Source organism: Lissotriton helveticus, chromosome 10 (genome assembly GCF_964261635.1).
Source record: "Lissotriton helveticus chromosome 10, aLisHel1.1, whole genome shotgun sequence".
Lineage (NCBI taxonomy): Eukaryota > Metazoa > Chordata > Amphibia > Caudata > Salamandridae > Lissotriton > Lissotriton helveticus.
The window spans coordinates 1179532569-1179549878 of NC_136071.1; the positions used below are offsets into that span (position 1 = coordinate 1179532569).

At 43.7% G+C, this 17310-nt stretch overlaps 1 protein-coding gene across 1 annotated transcript in view; it reads left to right on the forward strand.

Annotated features, from left to right (window-relative positions):
* Positions 1 to 17310, forward strand: part of HACL1 (2-hydroxyacyl-CoA lyase 1) — a 145665-nt gene that overhangs the window by 118556 nt on the left and 9799 nt on the right. The window contains exons 12-15 of the mRNA XM_078664032.1: positions 4992 to 5093; positions 7710 to 7864; positions 8926 to 9084; positions 11150 to 11257. Coding sequence (XP_078520158.1) covers positions 4992 to 5093; positions 7710 to 7864; positions 8926 to 9084; positions 11150 to 11257 — 524 coding nt within the window. The remainder of the gene's footprint in view (positions 1 to 4991; positions 5094 to 7709; positions 7865 to 8925; positions 9085 to 11149; positions 11258 to 17310) is intronic.

Genomic DNA, 17310 nt, shown 5'->3' on the forward strand with positions numbered 1-17310 from the left:
TTCTATGCTAAGATATGAATTTAGCAGCCCACATGCCTCGAACTGAATATGCTACTTACCAGTATGCATCTGTTCTTGGCATGTAGGGCTGCTAACATTCATATCGCCCGCCCTCCTCCCCGGTGCCTGTCGCAGCTGCAGATATACTATTGTATTCAATCATTAGCATGGACATCCTTTACACTTTTCACTCCATCTTCTGCCACAATGGCGAAAAACAATCTGGGGATGGAGCCGATGCCCATGCGCACTGTAGTCCAGGGGAGGAGCCACCTATCTCAGGATACTTCGAAGACTCTTCCAGGACAACAATGTGCAATCATCCGAGCCCAACACTAGGCGGCGATCTAATGCTAAGATATGAATGTTAGCAGCCCTACATGCCAAGAACAGATGCATACTGGTAAGTAGCATATTCAATATCGCCCCCCATGCCCCATTGCTAATTCCATCTCCAACCTGCTGGACATACTTGCACCACACGTCATATCCTCAGACAAATTTATTCTCTTGGGAGATTTTAATGTACATCATGTTATCCAAGAAGACCCAGAAGCGATTATCTTTTCAAGGGAAATGACATCACTTAATCTTACAACAAGGAATGACGCCCCCACCCACAAAGCAGGTCATATATTGGACCAGGTTCTTTCAAACTCAACAGACCTTGTTAATACTTCAACCGATCCATTAATTTGGTCGGACCACTCCATGATCTCCTTTGACCTTCTTAGTGTAAGGAAAGAGACAGTGAGGACACTTCCATCTAAAAAGATTTTTAGACACTGGCAGAAACTATCTCCAGATACATTTAAGGAAGTGCTCACTAAAAATAGGCAGGTTCCCACTCCAGCAACAGTGGAGGATCATCTGGAGTCCTTTCATCATACTATAAAAACCACTCTTGATGCTATGATCCCAGAGAAAGTGTCGCACACGAGGACAAACCGCACTCCGGCTACTTGGTATACTTCAGAGCTAAAGGAAGAGAAGAGCAACTGCAAAAAACTCGAACGTAAATGGCGGCGCACTAAAGATAGGCTAAGCAAAGAACACTATAAAATGGCTCTGCTCACCTATCACAAAAACATTAGAAAAGCACGCAAAAATCAAATTATCATGCAGTTGGAACAATCGGGTAACTCTTTCAAAATGCTTTTTCAGATCCTTAACACCTTTGTTAATCCAAAAACCCTTGATACGGAAGAAGAACCTACTCAATCCCTCTGCGACAACATCTCGGATCATTTCACCCAAAAAATAGAAGATATCTATAGCAAAATAGTTTCATCCACCACGCACGAAGATGATGCTGATATCAACCAACCATCTGAGCCGGATGAACAGGGTGTTTTTAAAGATTTTCCCCTGCTTACAGCCCAAGACACTATACAACTACTAAAATCCGTTAAGTCGGGCTCTCCCATTGACCTAATTCCTGCAAAGTTCGCTAAGAAATTGGCAGAAGAACTAGCTGAACCTCTCTGCTCTGTTCTAAAACATTCCATCATAGAGGGTAAACTGCCTAAAGCTTGGAAAGCAGCCCAAATAATGCCAATCCGTAAAAATACGAGGTTGGCCTCTGTTATTAACAACTATCGCCCCATCTCTTTGCTTCCCCTATATAGTAAACTTTTGGAGAGACACGTGAATAGTCATCTGTCGGCCTTTTTGGAATCCTCCAACTGTTTGGACTATTCCCAATCCGGTTTTCGACCAAAGTATAGTACCGAACTGGCCTTGGTGAAGGTAACTGATGATATACGAATGCTGGCGGATGCAGGTCAGGCAGTGATTTTGATACTGCTTGACCTGTCCGCCGCGTTCGACACCATATCTCACCAAATCATAGTAGACAGACTCTGTCGTATAGGAGTCCAAGGCTCAGCTCTGAAATGGATACAGGACTTTCTCACCGACAGGACCCAAACAGTCAATCCAGGCCCTTTCCATTCTAAACTCAGTCATGTAACGAAAGGTGTGCCACAGGGTTCCTGTCTTAGTCCATCTTTTTTTAATGTCTACGTTGCCCCATTGGCTGCTCTGCTTAGGAAAATTGGGTTCCTCCCAATCTCCTACGCAGATTATACTCAGCTGATCTTTACTTATAACAAATATACCCCTGATGTTCAGAAAGTGTTTTCCAAAGGTATGAAAACTATCACCCTTTGGATGAAGAGAAACTTTCTGCAATTAAACACAGGGAAAACGGAGATCATGCTGTTCAAGGATGCCATCATGAGATGGTCTCCCGGATGGTGGCCTGGAGAATTGGGTGCTGCTCCCACCCCAAAAACTGTGGTAAAAAAATCTAGGAGTGCTAGTCAACAGAGACCTCAATTTAGAGGGTCACATCGCTGCAGTCAAAAGATCTTGTTTCTATGCTTTGAGTCTGCTCCGGAAGATCTTTCATTTTCTGCCGATGAGAACTCGCAAGACATTAATTCATGCTTTGGTTCTGAGCCAACTGGATTTTAGCAATGCTTTGCTGATATCCGCAAAGGACTCTGACCTACAAAGCTTGCAGGTGGTGCAGAATACTGCGGCCCGCCTGGTGACCAGCGCTCCTTATCGTGCTCCTTCCCTCCCTCTCTTGCAAAGCCTACATTGGCTTCCTGTTTGCAAGAGAATTCATTTCAAAGTGTGCTGCCTGGTGTTTAAAGTCCTTAATTCTATGGGCCCAACATATCTGACAGAAAAACTAGTTAGATATTCCTCGATGCGCTCACTCCGATCTGAAGGCAAAAGTCTGCTCATTATTCCTCGTATCAAACAGACTAGATTAGGAGGCAAATCCTTTTCTTATTTGGCTCCTAAATTGTGGAATCAACTGCCATTAGATCTTCGGCAGGAAACTAGCTATCTGTCCTCTCGGAAAAAACGTAGACTCGGCTGTTCTAACCTTTCTCTACCCAGTTCTGTTGTAAAATTGGTCCTTAGCGCGGAGATACCCCATTTGGGGTGAGTCAGGCACTTTATAAATGTAATAAATAAATAAAATAAACAAATAAACGAGAACGTACTTTACCTGTGACCTGAATTTCCTCCCATAGGATAACATTGCTAGATTTTAACTGAAGTGTGAACTTTTAAAATACAGTTATATTCTTTAAAAATCACCGCACTAACCAAAAGCTTTTACTAGATTGTTTTCAGCTTAGGTCCTGGGACTGAATCTAGGATCCAGTCCTGGAGTTCCAAAAGTAATCTATAAATTAATCAACTGCATTTATTTAGAAAAACCCATTGAGCTCAATGTTAAATTGTGTTTAGAATTGTGTTGCCTATTGCAACCACTGTACCTAGTGTGCTTACAAAGTTTATTGCCTTTCTGAAAAGTAACTACCTGAGATCATTCATATTGAGAAAAGTATATTTTGATACCTGTTGGTTCTTCTAAAAATAAAACTATATCTTTTGATATAAAAACAATTGGCCTGGAGTTCAGTCCTTGAGTGTGTGAAACCTTTTGCTGACTTAGTGTGTACAACAAATGCTTTACACTGTGCTCTGGTACTGCCTTACTGCTCGACCAAGCTACCACTTTAGAGAGTCAAGTCAACCCTGACTTTAACCTCTGTTATACCTCTGGGGATTGGGGACTCTATACACACACACACACACTGTACCTTACTTTGGTCCAGTATATATAGAGCCACTTTCTCACAAGGCGATGCTGGCCACAGGGCTTGACATCCCTCGAAGTCCTCTCGAGTGTGGCAGAAGTCCAGTCACCTGGAACCGCAGGTTCAGCGTTTTTCTACTTTTGGCAGTAACTGGCCTTCTGAATGAACTAGTTGCACTGTAACGACTCTCCCAGGCCCAGCAGACTCCGTGGCAACTCTGGAGTGTGCTGCCATGGTGCTTCGGTGGTGTCTGCCGCTAGGGCACTGTAGCAGGCGTTCAGCAAAGTCGCAGTCTCGGATGCGCCTCCTCTCCGGATCCAGCACAGGATCCAAGGGACTCGAGGCTGACCCGCTGGCAGAGAACCAGTACGGCGCCCCTCACACACCAGTAGGGCCTGAAGGCATACCATAGTGGTCGGGCTGCCCAAATATGAGATACATGGCCTCATAAAACTCTGATTTGTGCGGTGGTCACTTCGGGAAAGTCTTAGAGGTGCAGAGCAGACCCTGACACAGGCTCCACCACAGAGCAAGGCCTAGAGTGCCGACGCTCCCACTCCTGGCCTGATGACTTGCACCGGCACTGGGAAGTCAAAGACCACTTCATATTCTTAGAATTCTTCTGCTTGTAGGATTCAATTAATGACTTGGATAGTGACATGATCGTCTGGAGCAGCTCCATGAGCGCTCCCGGGACCGTATGCGCTACCAGGATCGAGAGCGAGGCGCTTCAGGGAACCGTTCTACTGGTTTGTGAAAGAAACAATCACAGTCGGAGCTGTTTATGTGTGTGTGTGTGTGTGTGTGTGTATATATACACACACACACACACACACTTGTGCAAACAGTTGCCCATGTGATAGCTGTCCTGTGAAGATTCAGAACAATTTTCCACCAAGCAAAATGCAGAACTGTTAGCTTTGCCAGGTCTTGTTTGGGTTTCTCCGGTATTTTACACGATCTGATGACTTGCGTTTTGTTGAGAATTTTTTCTTCAGTTTTGCGAATTGTATGCCGTGTTCTTCCTCTCTCGCACTGAGAATTATATCAGTGGGTTGCACTGTATTATATGCTTAAGATAATTTAGAGATAGGTGGGCAGTGTTCGCATGTGTTGTTGGCACAGCTGTTATTCACCTTCCTTGTGTGTTGGAAGTGAATCCATATTTGATTTCTTCTTTGATGTGTACAAGGAAATTTACGTATAGTTGTTGACTCTCCCGCCCATTGTTAATGAGGTTATAATGAAGTAAATAAAACGTGTGATTTATGTAATAAAGCAGTATTTAAAATGTCGGAAAATTATCAGCTTATGGAACAAGAAATAGCTTGTGTTGAAGACTGTGTTTTCATTTTCCACTTCTAGATTTTGGGGCCATTGGTACAGTTCTCGTGGAAGTTTCCGAGCAGTTCTGATTGGTGGGGGTCGCTAAGGGGCAAAATCAAGGCCAACGTGGAATCCTCCAAGGTAAGGAGAAAGAGTTCTTGGGAGCACATCAGGACATTGCTTAATTTGAGCTGGTGGTTTCCGGTGCTCGGCACCGGCAATAAATTGTCAACACTGGGGCCTGTGACAGTCTGCCACAAGGTGGCGCTGTCTGGCTAGTTTAGAGATGACCACAACAACAGTTAATATTTAATTCAATATTCATAACCTGCTGCCCATAGCCATTCTTATAGCTGGGGGTGGGGGCTGAAATAGTTCGAACTGTCACACTTGTAGGAGTGTGATAGTAGTTGTGTTGGCAGGGGCAATGTGTGGTGCAAGCTGCAGTGGCCTCTTGACGAGAGACTTGGCATTTCTTTTTATACAAATGAAGTACTGCATCAGAACCTCGCCCACTGCGCACTATCCTTGTCTCCTTACCAGGAGTTCTCCCTCTCATTAGTTTTGTTTCCGACATGCAAACGCCTCTAGTCTGGGCGAGCACCTCTCGTTCCCGGCTTCATCAAAATAACTTTCATTCCACCATCACTGGATATTCATTGAGATTCATAAAAATATAACACCTTGGAGTATCTATGATGCCTCAGTTCAAGGAGAAAGGTTTTTATTAAATGTATGCCTATCCATGCAAAGTAGTAAGAAGTAGTAACCATAGATTATAAAATCAGGGTAGGCTATCCTCGCTTATTTTTTCCATTATCTTTTGATTTCCTAGTTTATTGTTGTGAAAAAAGAGGGTTGTCTTCTGTTGTGGTCAATGTCACTATTGGTTACAGATACCAATACATTTCTTTTAGGCATTTTATTTAGATTACCATTGTAATCTACTTCAAAGGCAATATTGGGATGAAATAACCACTTTATGGTCAAACAATTACACTGACACTGCCGAGCTTATGTTGCTAGGCAAGCGCGCTTCACCTTTGAAAAATCACACTGTCATCCTTTTAACAAAGCGCCTCAGTTAGTCCAGATTAATGCTGCCTATTCCGCAGACTATTCTCTCCACCTCCCTCACCTTTTCTACTCCTAGATGAAGTGTTTTCCTTCAAAGTCCCTCTGTCTCCTCCAGATCCCTGGCACGGTACTCGTTCCTGCCCCCGGTCACTCATGTTGGCTGGCTAAGAAAGAAGAGCGGAGATCCCCTTGTCAATAGACCCCTTCTTAGGCTTTTCCTCTCGCTATGTCTGGTTACGTGTTGTGGAATATTACAGACGCAGGATCCTCCTGTTCCAGTTTCTCTTTCTTGGTCTCCGATTATTGTATTCCACTTCTCTTGGCCACCTTCGGAGACTTTGTTACTGTTGGTCGTTGCCTGCAGCGCCTGTCTACATAGGTTGGGTTCTTTTTATGACTTACAAATGCCTCACATTTCATTTCTGTGTCCTCCCTGCCTGACTGATTAGAGCGCTTAGAAAGCTGCCCGTGTTGGTAATACAGTGTGGAAGGAGTAGGGTGTTGAGTAGAGTTGAGTGGAAGCAGTTGGGGGCTCAGAAGGAAGATTTCCTGCTCCTGGAGTGGGGTATTTCTTCTATGTTTATACTTGTATCAACAAGTCCTAGATACCCCCTGGTAGCGGTAGAGTCTCATGCTACTTATCTCCAGAGAGACTCCTTTGTTCCATTTACAACACTCTTTATTGTTCAACCAAGTTGCTGATACAAGAGGTTAGATCCCACCATTGTTTGCCCTCTGGGAATAAATAGTGCTCTACCGTGGGATAGTCTGATTTCACTTTTCAAGTTCTCCGCTCTGGAAGACCTATCTTTATTTTCAGAATGGCTGCATCCTTTTTTCTCACCATCGATGCAAGCTGAGAACCAGTTTGCCTTTGTCCATCTCAAGCAGTTTTCCCTCAAAGGTGGTGAAGTCTCTTTTTATATTTGCCACTTTTCACGTAGAGCAAGATAGTTGGGTTTTACCTGGCACTCCTAGTACTAGATCTACTGCAGGTGGAAAGGTCTGGGGGTGATACTTCTCTGGTGGACTGTTTTGATTTGTTGCAATGGGGTGTAAAGAAATAAGATTCTGCTTGTCAGGCCTTCTCTTGTTCAGTGAGTAATGGGTGGTATCCTATGTGGGTACTGTAATTTACTACAGGTGTTTCTGGGCCAGCTGCAGGTGCACTCCAATTGGATAAACAGGTCATTTTCCTTTGGGCATGTGAGCAGTTCAATCCAGGACGCGGCTGGAGGTGTAAGAAACTTCACCCAGTTACATAAATGACCAATCAATGCTTAAATGTGAAAAATAAAATAACCTTTAATAACATGCATTTAGGGAAAATGGGTTAAGACAAGCTGAACAGGGAAAGCTGCAATGGGATACGGAGCCTAGATCGGCAGATACGTGCCAAGAACTACACTTCCTATAATACTGAGCCAATGGCCAAGAGGACTACTCGTTTGGACCGAAGGGTCTTTGCCAGGTTCATGCCCTGTATGTACTGGGCTGCAATGATATCTCAGCTGGATGAGGTGGGTCCTGGCAATATTTCTGTATCCTTGGATTGTGCCACAGATGTTTCACTCTATTGGTAGATTGGTATAGGTTGATATTCTGCAAATTAGATGAAAGCATTCCTCGGCTCCCTCTGGTAACCCCTGATGGTGACATACTCTACAATCTCTCCTACAGGCTCTTGCGTCAGAGACCTCTCTTCCCATGACTTACTACACCGTGTTCCACCACATCAAGGAGCTGCTGCCCAAAGACTGCATCATCGTCAGTGAAGGAGCCAACACCATGGACATCGGTCGCACAGTATTGCAGAATCACCACCCTCGCCACAGGTGAGCGCTTCTGTGCTGTGAGATGTTTGTAGTGTATTTTGCATTGTAAACTCACACTTTTAGAGGCCCTCCAGCCACAGTGTATGCACTCTTGTCCGATAATACATAAATCGGCAAATGGGTTTGCTTTCTGAGATAGTATCTCTTGCTTTTGCTTGCAGTGAAATCAAGTGAGCTGAAGACCGTATAGTGACTGATATATATATATATATATATATATATATATATATATATATATATATATATATATATATATATATATATATATATATACACATACACACACACACTCCCACACACTCCCACACTCACTCTCACACACTCCCACACTCACTCACACACTCCCACACTTCCACACACACTCCCACACTTCCACACTCACTCACACACTCACACACACACACTCTCTCACTCTCTCACTCTCTCACTCTCTCACTCTCTCACTCTCTCACTCTCTCACACACTCACACACTCACACACTCACACACTCACACACTCACACACTCACACACTCACACACTCACACACTCACACACTCACACACTCACACACTCTCTCACTCTCACACACTCTCTCACTCTCTCACTCTCTCACTCTCTCACTCTCTCACACTCTCACACTCTCACACACTCACACACTCACACACTCACACACTCACACACTCACACACTCACACACTCACACACTCACACACTCACACACTCACACACTCACACACTCACACACTCACACACTCACACACTCACACACTCACTCTCTCACACACTCACTCTCTCACACACTCTCTCTCTAACTGCAAGCCATCCAACCCCTTTCAGCATCTTAGAAAGGAAAGGTTTTATCAGTATCCTTAAAGTTACCCTGACAATCACACCCTGTCCCAAACCTACAGCCATATGCACAGATAAACACAAAAGAAGACGGAATGAGACGCAGGCAACCAGCTCTAGAGAGAGAAAGACCAACTTCTATTCTACGTAATTATTGGTTATTCTCAGGATGAAGGGTCACGCACTGGAGCCAGGGCCCTGCACCGTTTATTGTTCCACTTTTTATTCTAGACTTGACGCTGGCACGTTCGGGACAATGGGCGTAGGCTTGGGATTCGCCATTGCAGCCGCATTGGTGGCTCAGGGACAGAATCCGCGACAGCGTGTGGTGGCAGTAGAAGGGGACAGCGCTTTTGGCTTCTCTGGTATGGAGGCCGAGACACTCTGTAGGTAAGTTGAGGTTTAGCAATATGATTCATAATACACTGGACCTTTCTTTGTAATGTTTGCATCTCACACCACAAGTCATCTATAGATTTTTTTAAACCCCTCCTCCCTCTAGCTCCTCTGTTGCTCCACGCCCCGTGCTCTGACTTTTCCCTTACTCATTCCGCCATTGCTCCCCCTTACCTGTCTTTTTAAATTTTTTATTTTAGGAAACTTCTTTTTTCTTCAATTTGCCACTGAGCCACTCTTTTTTTCCCTTTAATGTGCTTTTGCATATATTATTATAATATACAGATCCAAGATTTGTGTCTGCCACCTTGCAATGATAAATTTAAAGTTAAAAAAGAAAACAAAGTCCACTACATACGTGTACATGCATCGTCACACATACACACATCATGCTGCCTCAGCTTGCTCGTGTTGTTCCTTATCCTCAAACAACTATTTTTAAAATGATTTTGGGTCACACGGAACAGCATTGGGCAGAAAACATTTGCACAACCAAATGGTCGAGTACCACTGTTTAAAAACAAGAACCATTTTCTTTCCCAATGGTTGTTTCTTTAGGTTTGCCTCTATGTTAATTATTTATTATTTGGATTTAAAGGGAGGGGGAGTAGGAACCCACTTCCTTTTTAAAGCTTTCACCTAAAGACAGGCTGTAAGCTGCTTGTAGTCGAAAACCTCTTCTGAATCTTACTAAAGGAGCACCTCCACTGCTTACCATTGGACATCTTAATTGTCACTCATTTGTTTGCTTCCTATTCAATGGCACCTTCTTCTTGTTTGTCCCTCCCCTGGAGCATAACCTCTTTACCATCCTCTAGGATGACTGACTTCTGTCCTTGCGCTGCTCACATTTAGAGAAACACGATTGTTCTTTTTCTTTAAGCACTCCACGAGAGCGTGCATATGTTTTTCTAGCTTCCTCCCTCATGTGCGTCTCTTCCCTTCCAGATACCTGCCCGTGTTTTATGTTGCTTTCTCTTGTGTGCTTTTCCCGTCAAATCCCCCGCACATTGTGCTGTTCTGTCCCTCGTGCTCTGCTCTCCCTCCTCCTTCTTAATACCTTCTCCCTTCAACCAGCTTTATTTTTATTTCTCTCCCCAACCACTCCCCACTTCTTCCCCCATCAACTCTGCAGTCTTTTTATTATTTGTGTTTTACATTTTTTAGAGGACCCAGCAGCTCCCATGAGCTGCTGTGCCGCTCTGGTTTCAAAAATGCACATTAGCATAATTGAAAATGTATTTTTTTGTTTAATTTACAGTGCTAGGTGGCATTTGCCATATCCAGTTGGTAAATAAAAGAAATAAATAAAAAGGTGCCCACATTCATTCAGTAGAATGCCCTCGCGCAAGCAACACAGCGACTCAATTACAGGGTTTTTAAAATCGTTTTGCTCTTTATCGACACAATGCTGCTTATAAGCACTGGCAAAGCTTACTACCTACTCCACTTGTCCCCTTAACCTTCTTGCTTACTGGATACCTTTTCCTCCAATGCTCATTGTCCTTGTCTGTTTTCTTGTTTACTTCGATATTTTACGACCCCCAAGATATTTGTATTCTGAAGCAAATGAACCGAAAATACGACGCCACCACCCTCCTCCCCAACACAGATCTGCTAAAGCATGATCTGTAATCTTTGTTTCATTACTTTAGTCCTAGAAAGCCTTGGCAAGAAACCCTGGCTAAGCAACCTGTGTTGGAGGTCCTGCATGTCAACTTGAAGAGAGTTTGTGTGTGGAGCGGGGGTTTGGGGGGCAGGGGTATGTTCATTCTTTACCATCCAGTTGCTACCTCACCATGAGGTCTTGCCACAGGTAAGAGGTGTGGTGTTCTAAATGGGCATCTGTATTACCCCTCATACAAGACCTTTGTCTTGGTGCACTTGGAGGTTGGTAGGTGTGCATGAACTGAAGCCATGGAGCCAGGGGTGTAGTTTATGATGCGTGGTCGGAGTTTACAGGCTTCTGGCACAACTTTACCCGTTGAGTCCAGCGCGGGCGCCTGATGCCCAGTGCCGTTGCTTGTGAACATAACTGCGGTCCCTCTGATCCTCACAGGTACAACCTGCCGGTGCTCATCATTGTGGTCAACAACAACGGGATCTACAATGGCGTAAACGAAACCTCTTGGAAGGAAATGATGATGCTTGGCGAGCCGGCAAAAGTGTGAGTACAATCTGCATCACCTGGTATCATCCAGTGTGATAGTAGGAGGTGGTGTGTGAGGTATGAGTCGCTACTCCCTTACTTCATCTATGTGAGCACCATTGCAGTGCTCCTTGTGCGCTTTATTGTCTCTCTCTTAGTCTTTCGTTTCCATCCTTAACACTTCTGGTTGTGTGTGTGGGTACAATGTCTCCGTACAGGTAGAAATAGAGCAAGGGTCACCAGTGCTCTGCACTTCATAACACCTGGTGTGTGTGCCTGAGCCTCTTGTAACAATGTGTCTTTCAGTCCCCCTGCATGCTACAGCATTTCCTGATGGTTGAGGACTGATCTTATAACATCTTGTAATGTGCAAGTGTCAACCCCATCCCTTCTTTCGAACATCTTCGAATTACTGAACACAAACCATACAACTTGCAATGCAGTGTTTCACAGAACAATATCACGCAGACACACCTCCTGGCATGAATTCAATAAGTTTGCAACACAAAAAATAGATATTATGCACCAATATATTGCAATTTTTGCTGTTATCACTGCAAGCATTGCTTTTGACACACTTTTGTCTTGTGATTCAAATCAAATCAAAAATAGCTTTATTCGATTGTTGAATAGCAATCATAAAAGCACATAGTTATAAAATACATAAAGAATTTCATGTAAAAATGCATAATAAAAACTTTACATATAGTCACATTAAATACTATAATATTACAATCTTAAAAATATATAACCATCATTACTGTGCAAAACAAAGCATTCAAGTAAACATAAGTTTCCTAAGATAAAACACTTTTTTCAAAAAGGCTATAATTCTTAGAACACCATTTTCATGATCTAATAGTTGTAATGACAGTAGAGCAGGGCGACATTGGCGTAATCCAGATTGTTTTAAAATAGGAACCAAAAACAACCGCCTGTCAGTAGAGAAAAATGTACAGAATAAAATAACATGAATCGTAGTTTGGGGGGAAATATTGTCACAAGGACAAGGCCGGAGATCATGTGTCCAATCGTTCATAACGGGGAAAGTGACTAATCTATGAAAGATCCCCAGCCTAAAGCGGGTTAATAAGAACCTGTCTTGTGATTCAAAAGAAGTATTACACTACTGTGAGGTTATATCCCTTATGTCAACAATTGTGTTCTACCTTTGTTAAACTGTCAAACCTATATTAATATTGTGTGTGGTGTCTGCCTCCCTCAAGATTAAAAACACACTACTGTGTTGCTCCTACAGAGTTGTGGGCCTTTCTCAGGACTGTGGGTCTCTGTAGAGCACCTCAAATGTTGTAAAACAATCTCTGGTTCATGGTGTGTTGTGTAGGTGCAATCAATATAAGATGGGGCAAGAGCAGTGGACACCCTCCTTTTGCTTAGAACAGGAGTTCTGACATCATTCCCCCTTGGGTGTTATTCCACATCAGCATCCTGAAAGTCCTTCTGCTCCCTCAGAGACTTGTTGTTTGTGTTGGTTCTTCTGTTTTTCACATATTGAGAAGTACCTTAACATAGCAGGTTGTTGCTATTTGGAGCGCCCCAGTCGCTGCCTTCTTAACTATGCTCTAAACAGGCCCACAGACGCAAACCTCTTTGAAATGCATACACGAGGTGCAGTGCAGTCCCAGCCTACGTGCTATATGTCATCAAAATGTTGATATTACTGCACTCCCAGTGGGTCTCTGCCAAACAGGTCTTTCCAATGGAGCTAGAGGTTTCCAGTTTTTCATTCTGGAAATATTTAATTGTCTGTTTAATCCTGTGACTATGTTCCAAAGAAGAATAGAACCTGTTGTGAAGGACATGGGAGGATACATTAACCCTCAAAACATAAACCCAAGATATTGAGTTCTTAGACCTAGCTTGTGGCTGTGGCTCCTGGCCAATACGGTCAGAAAAAACCAGAAGAAAGAAAAATGTCTTTCTTGAGTACCCTCACTCACCAGGGTTTCCCCACGGTGACATGCTTCATCATTGGGGCCATCCCAGCTCTCTGCGAACTGGGGCGTGCCACGACTTGCGGAGTTACGTAGGAGCACTTTTTCGTGGAAGACTATGTGTGGTGCAATGTGTAGTAGAGTGGGTGTTGGTGATTTAAAAATACCGTGCTACTGGGCCTAAACTATTTTATTCCAGCTCCTACTTAGGTATGGTTAAAAGTGGGGTTGACACTGTGTACCAATCTATATTGAGAAGGGAATCAGTGTGTGGTCGACCTGTTTCGAGCTTCCTCTAGCTCTTCCTCAGGACCACACAGGGACCAGCCCTGTGTTTGCCACTCCTGTTTAAACCTCAATAGGAAAAATAGAAAAGAAATAAGGAAAAAATAGTGAACGCTGCTACTAATAAAAGCATGCGTTTAAATACATACGATTGCTAGTTCTCATTGTATATCTGAAAATATAAATAATAAAGAAAAACATTAGAAACAACCCCCCTCCTTTGAGTGAGAGTACACAATTCTTCCTCCATGCTGCACACAAATATGAGCGGTTTGCTCCATATTGGTGCGTGCAGACTTCCAACGCTCCAGTGATTGTGCCTAGAAGAATTAAAAAAACACAAGCAGGTAGGATGCGTGGCGTGAATTCACACATAAAATCAACACAGGACTTGATATGACAGTTTATCATACACATTATTTCACGCAAAACAACACAAATTTTGATTAGTGTTGCTCGAATCATTACTTGTCAGCGTGTGTAATAGCACATCATGGTCTCTGGGGGGGGCGGGGGCGGTGTCTCCCTTTTGAAACAATCCTGTCGTAAAAGAATGGAAAGGGAAGGAAAAGGAAAGAGAAACAATGGCGGCTGTAGTTATTTACACCTACTTCGCTTCCCCGCCGGACCACATCTTAGCGTGTCTCCGGCGAGGGGAGCATTAAAAGGACTTCCGCGTTAGCATTGCCGCGTGGTCTGGTGAGAAACTAGACCGCGCGAATGTCTAAAAATGGCCGCCACAATTTGGCAAGTGTGGCGGCCATATTGAGTTGGATCAGGGGAGTCTTCCGCGTTTATTTCAAGCAAATAGCAATGATTCAATCATGAAAGACTAAGGAAAAGATATAATTTACTCAGCGTATGTAGACAAACCGCTTGTGTGATAAATTGGTCCTTGTCATGATGATTAAAATTAGGTGGCCGTGATGGGGGAGTTGTGGGTGGGCTCCGCGATCCCCTTAGTTGACTCAAATCGGTCAATTTAAAAGTTCTTACTGTGAAAAAATAAGTTATTCACAGTGAGTAGAATATAATAATTAAGGAAAATAAAATAGAATAAATTGAGTAAAATGGGCATAAAAAAAGACAGAAAAAACGGGGTATGGTTTATAAGGATTCAAAATTGCTCCCAATTTAAATCTTAATCATTGCTAGATAGGGAGGTGCCCCTAGTTATAAATACTTATCCAGCTCTATTTATGGTTAGAAAGAAAAGGTTCATGATGGTGAGAACCTTCAATGTGGCCCTGTAATAGGTTATGTGCAGAAGAACAGTAGCTAAACCCAGGTAGATTAAGGACAAAAAGCGCCCCAAGGTATATCATTGTTAAGGCCTTGAGTGTCGGTGCGGAGTTTGAACACCCAGCGCTGTTCTCGTTCGTGTAGTGTCCTTTCAAATTAACCCTGACATAAGTGGTGCACCAGAAAGTCTGTGGTGGCAGTGTTCAAAGACTCTTGGGACAAAGCCACATTCCATCAGCTCTGTCCTCATAAACCATCATGACAGCCTCTTTATTGGTGGGATATGGTCCTCAATCAGATTAGTTTGAAGTGCAGAGCCTCTGGACGCAGGGACTTGGACAAGATGCATCAACCTGCTGATTCAAGCCCTGAAGTCCTCCTACATCCAGCCTGATCCACACAGCCAATGCACCACCATTTAGTTTCCAAAAGCACAAATATCCTATATCACAGTCGCACTGAGGTGTCTATTTGTTGTATGGAAGTAAGAAAATCGGACTTAATTAACGTGCTTCGAAACTGAAGCGACATGCGTGTTGCACTGGTGCTCTCCCTGAGTAGCCAGACTAACTGAATGACATGGAAAGGTCTGCTGGGGCACCCATCCGGCAATACAGAGTGATTGGCTCTGCCCGTGCCCTACCTGCCTTCCACAATACTGGATTGTTTGGAAACCTCCCAAGCCGGGTGTTGTAACGTGTATTGTTGCTTTGCATCCTTTCCCTTTGCTCCCTGTTGCCTAGTCAGTATGAATGTGGGGTGTGTGGAATGTTAGATTGCCTGATGAGGGGGTGGAATGCTGGAGTGCCTGGTGGAGTGGAGAGAAAGACTGGTGGAATGTGTGCGCTAAGTAGCAAGGATGCTGCTCCTGCTGGGGCTGATCCTATTATCCTATTTACCATCCTGTAACTAAGCTTAATAAACCTCTTACCTACAACTTACTTCATGGCTACCTTTGGACTTCATTTGGATTACATCACCGAGCTCTACTTGGAAGGAGATTTGCTATAATCACTAAGTAGGTGACTGTGATGTGATCTGGGTTGTCATTCTTGTTCCCTCACCTGTCTGATCCCTGGAAAATGATGGTACTACATCCCACCTCCCTTTCCCAGGTAAACAGTGACAGCTTAGACATGAGCTAAGCTAGTATTGAGAGGTTTTTATAAGGGCCATTTTGCTTGTTTTTCACACCTGAGGGTTTACCTCCAAAAGCAAGAAAGATGCTTCTTATAGGCCACAGGAACAAATGATAGGATAAAGTGGAGAGTACTGCAAATGCAGGGGTGATACTCTTTGAAACCAAAGATACTGAAACTAAATACTACACACTTTATGCCACTATAATGAACACCTTGAGGAAACTACATTCTGGTATCAACGCACTTCGAAAAAACATCCCGGAATGAAAACGCAAATTGGCTGTCTATGAAGGGACAACATCTTACTAGAAAGCGGTCATATACTTAAGTTGAAACAGATTAAAGAATCTGAACATAAAGCCGTGCCCCCTCCTCGCTGTAGAGGTCTCAGAGTGACTCTGTGCCAGGAACCGGGATCAGATTCTTTCCCCTTCAGCTTTTGATTGTATTCCACTGGGCACCTTCCCCTCACAATTTTACTTGGAATTAGGGTTTCTTCTTTGATCTTCTTTCATGTTTAGCTGATAACAGCATGTGTAGCCAAGCAGCAAAAGATGAAAAACCAAAGTAGACATTCATAATACTCGTGTCACCAGCTCTGTCTGACGTCCTTCGCTGACACTGCTTCATGGGCCCAGTGGACAACATTTATGACATTTGTTTCATGAGAGGCCCTCACACTCCACTTCACTGTACTCCATGCATCTTCCATAAAGCACCAAAAGGTGGACATCTCCTCGTGCTCTTGAAAAAGGCATCCCTGGATTCTGATGGCCGGGTGGACCATCCTACTGCTCTATAGGGAGACCAAGAAAGCAACCCTCCATCCATCTGGAAGACCAAGTTAATTTCAGTTCCCTCATAAACAACTCCTACTCAGCCTTTGCACCACGCTGAACCATCATAACAATTGCTGCTGAAGGCATGGACAAACACGGCTGAGGTCATGGATCTGAGACCACAGCTGCCCCTGCCTTCTGGGACCATTCAGTCGCTCAAGTGCGTTCAACACCATTGACCAGCGTGCCCTGATCTACAGCCTGCCATTGTGATTTGATGACACAAACTTGGCACAATAGTATGCTACTATGCCCTCAGTCTTTGCAACATGTAATGTGTTGCCTAGATAGTCACTCCCCCATCCCAGTGACTAGAAGAGTAATTCCAGGTGCTATGCTCTTCCTCATGGAATCAAGCCCTAGGGTACTCTTGATTGTGCACATGATCTCGATTTAGTGGTACAACCTACAACCCTCAAAGACTTTGCACAATTTTACCGATAAACTCAAAGAGCTCCTGTACCGTCTCTGTTTCCTGTCTCCTAGGTCTGCACCCTAACAGAGAACTAGGAGCAAAAAACAATGGATTAAACCCAGATCTTTGTGACTGGGGCTGAATGTTTGCATTTTCAGCATTCTGTCCATCATTTGTTTGCGTAGTATTTTCC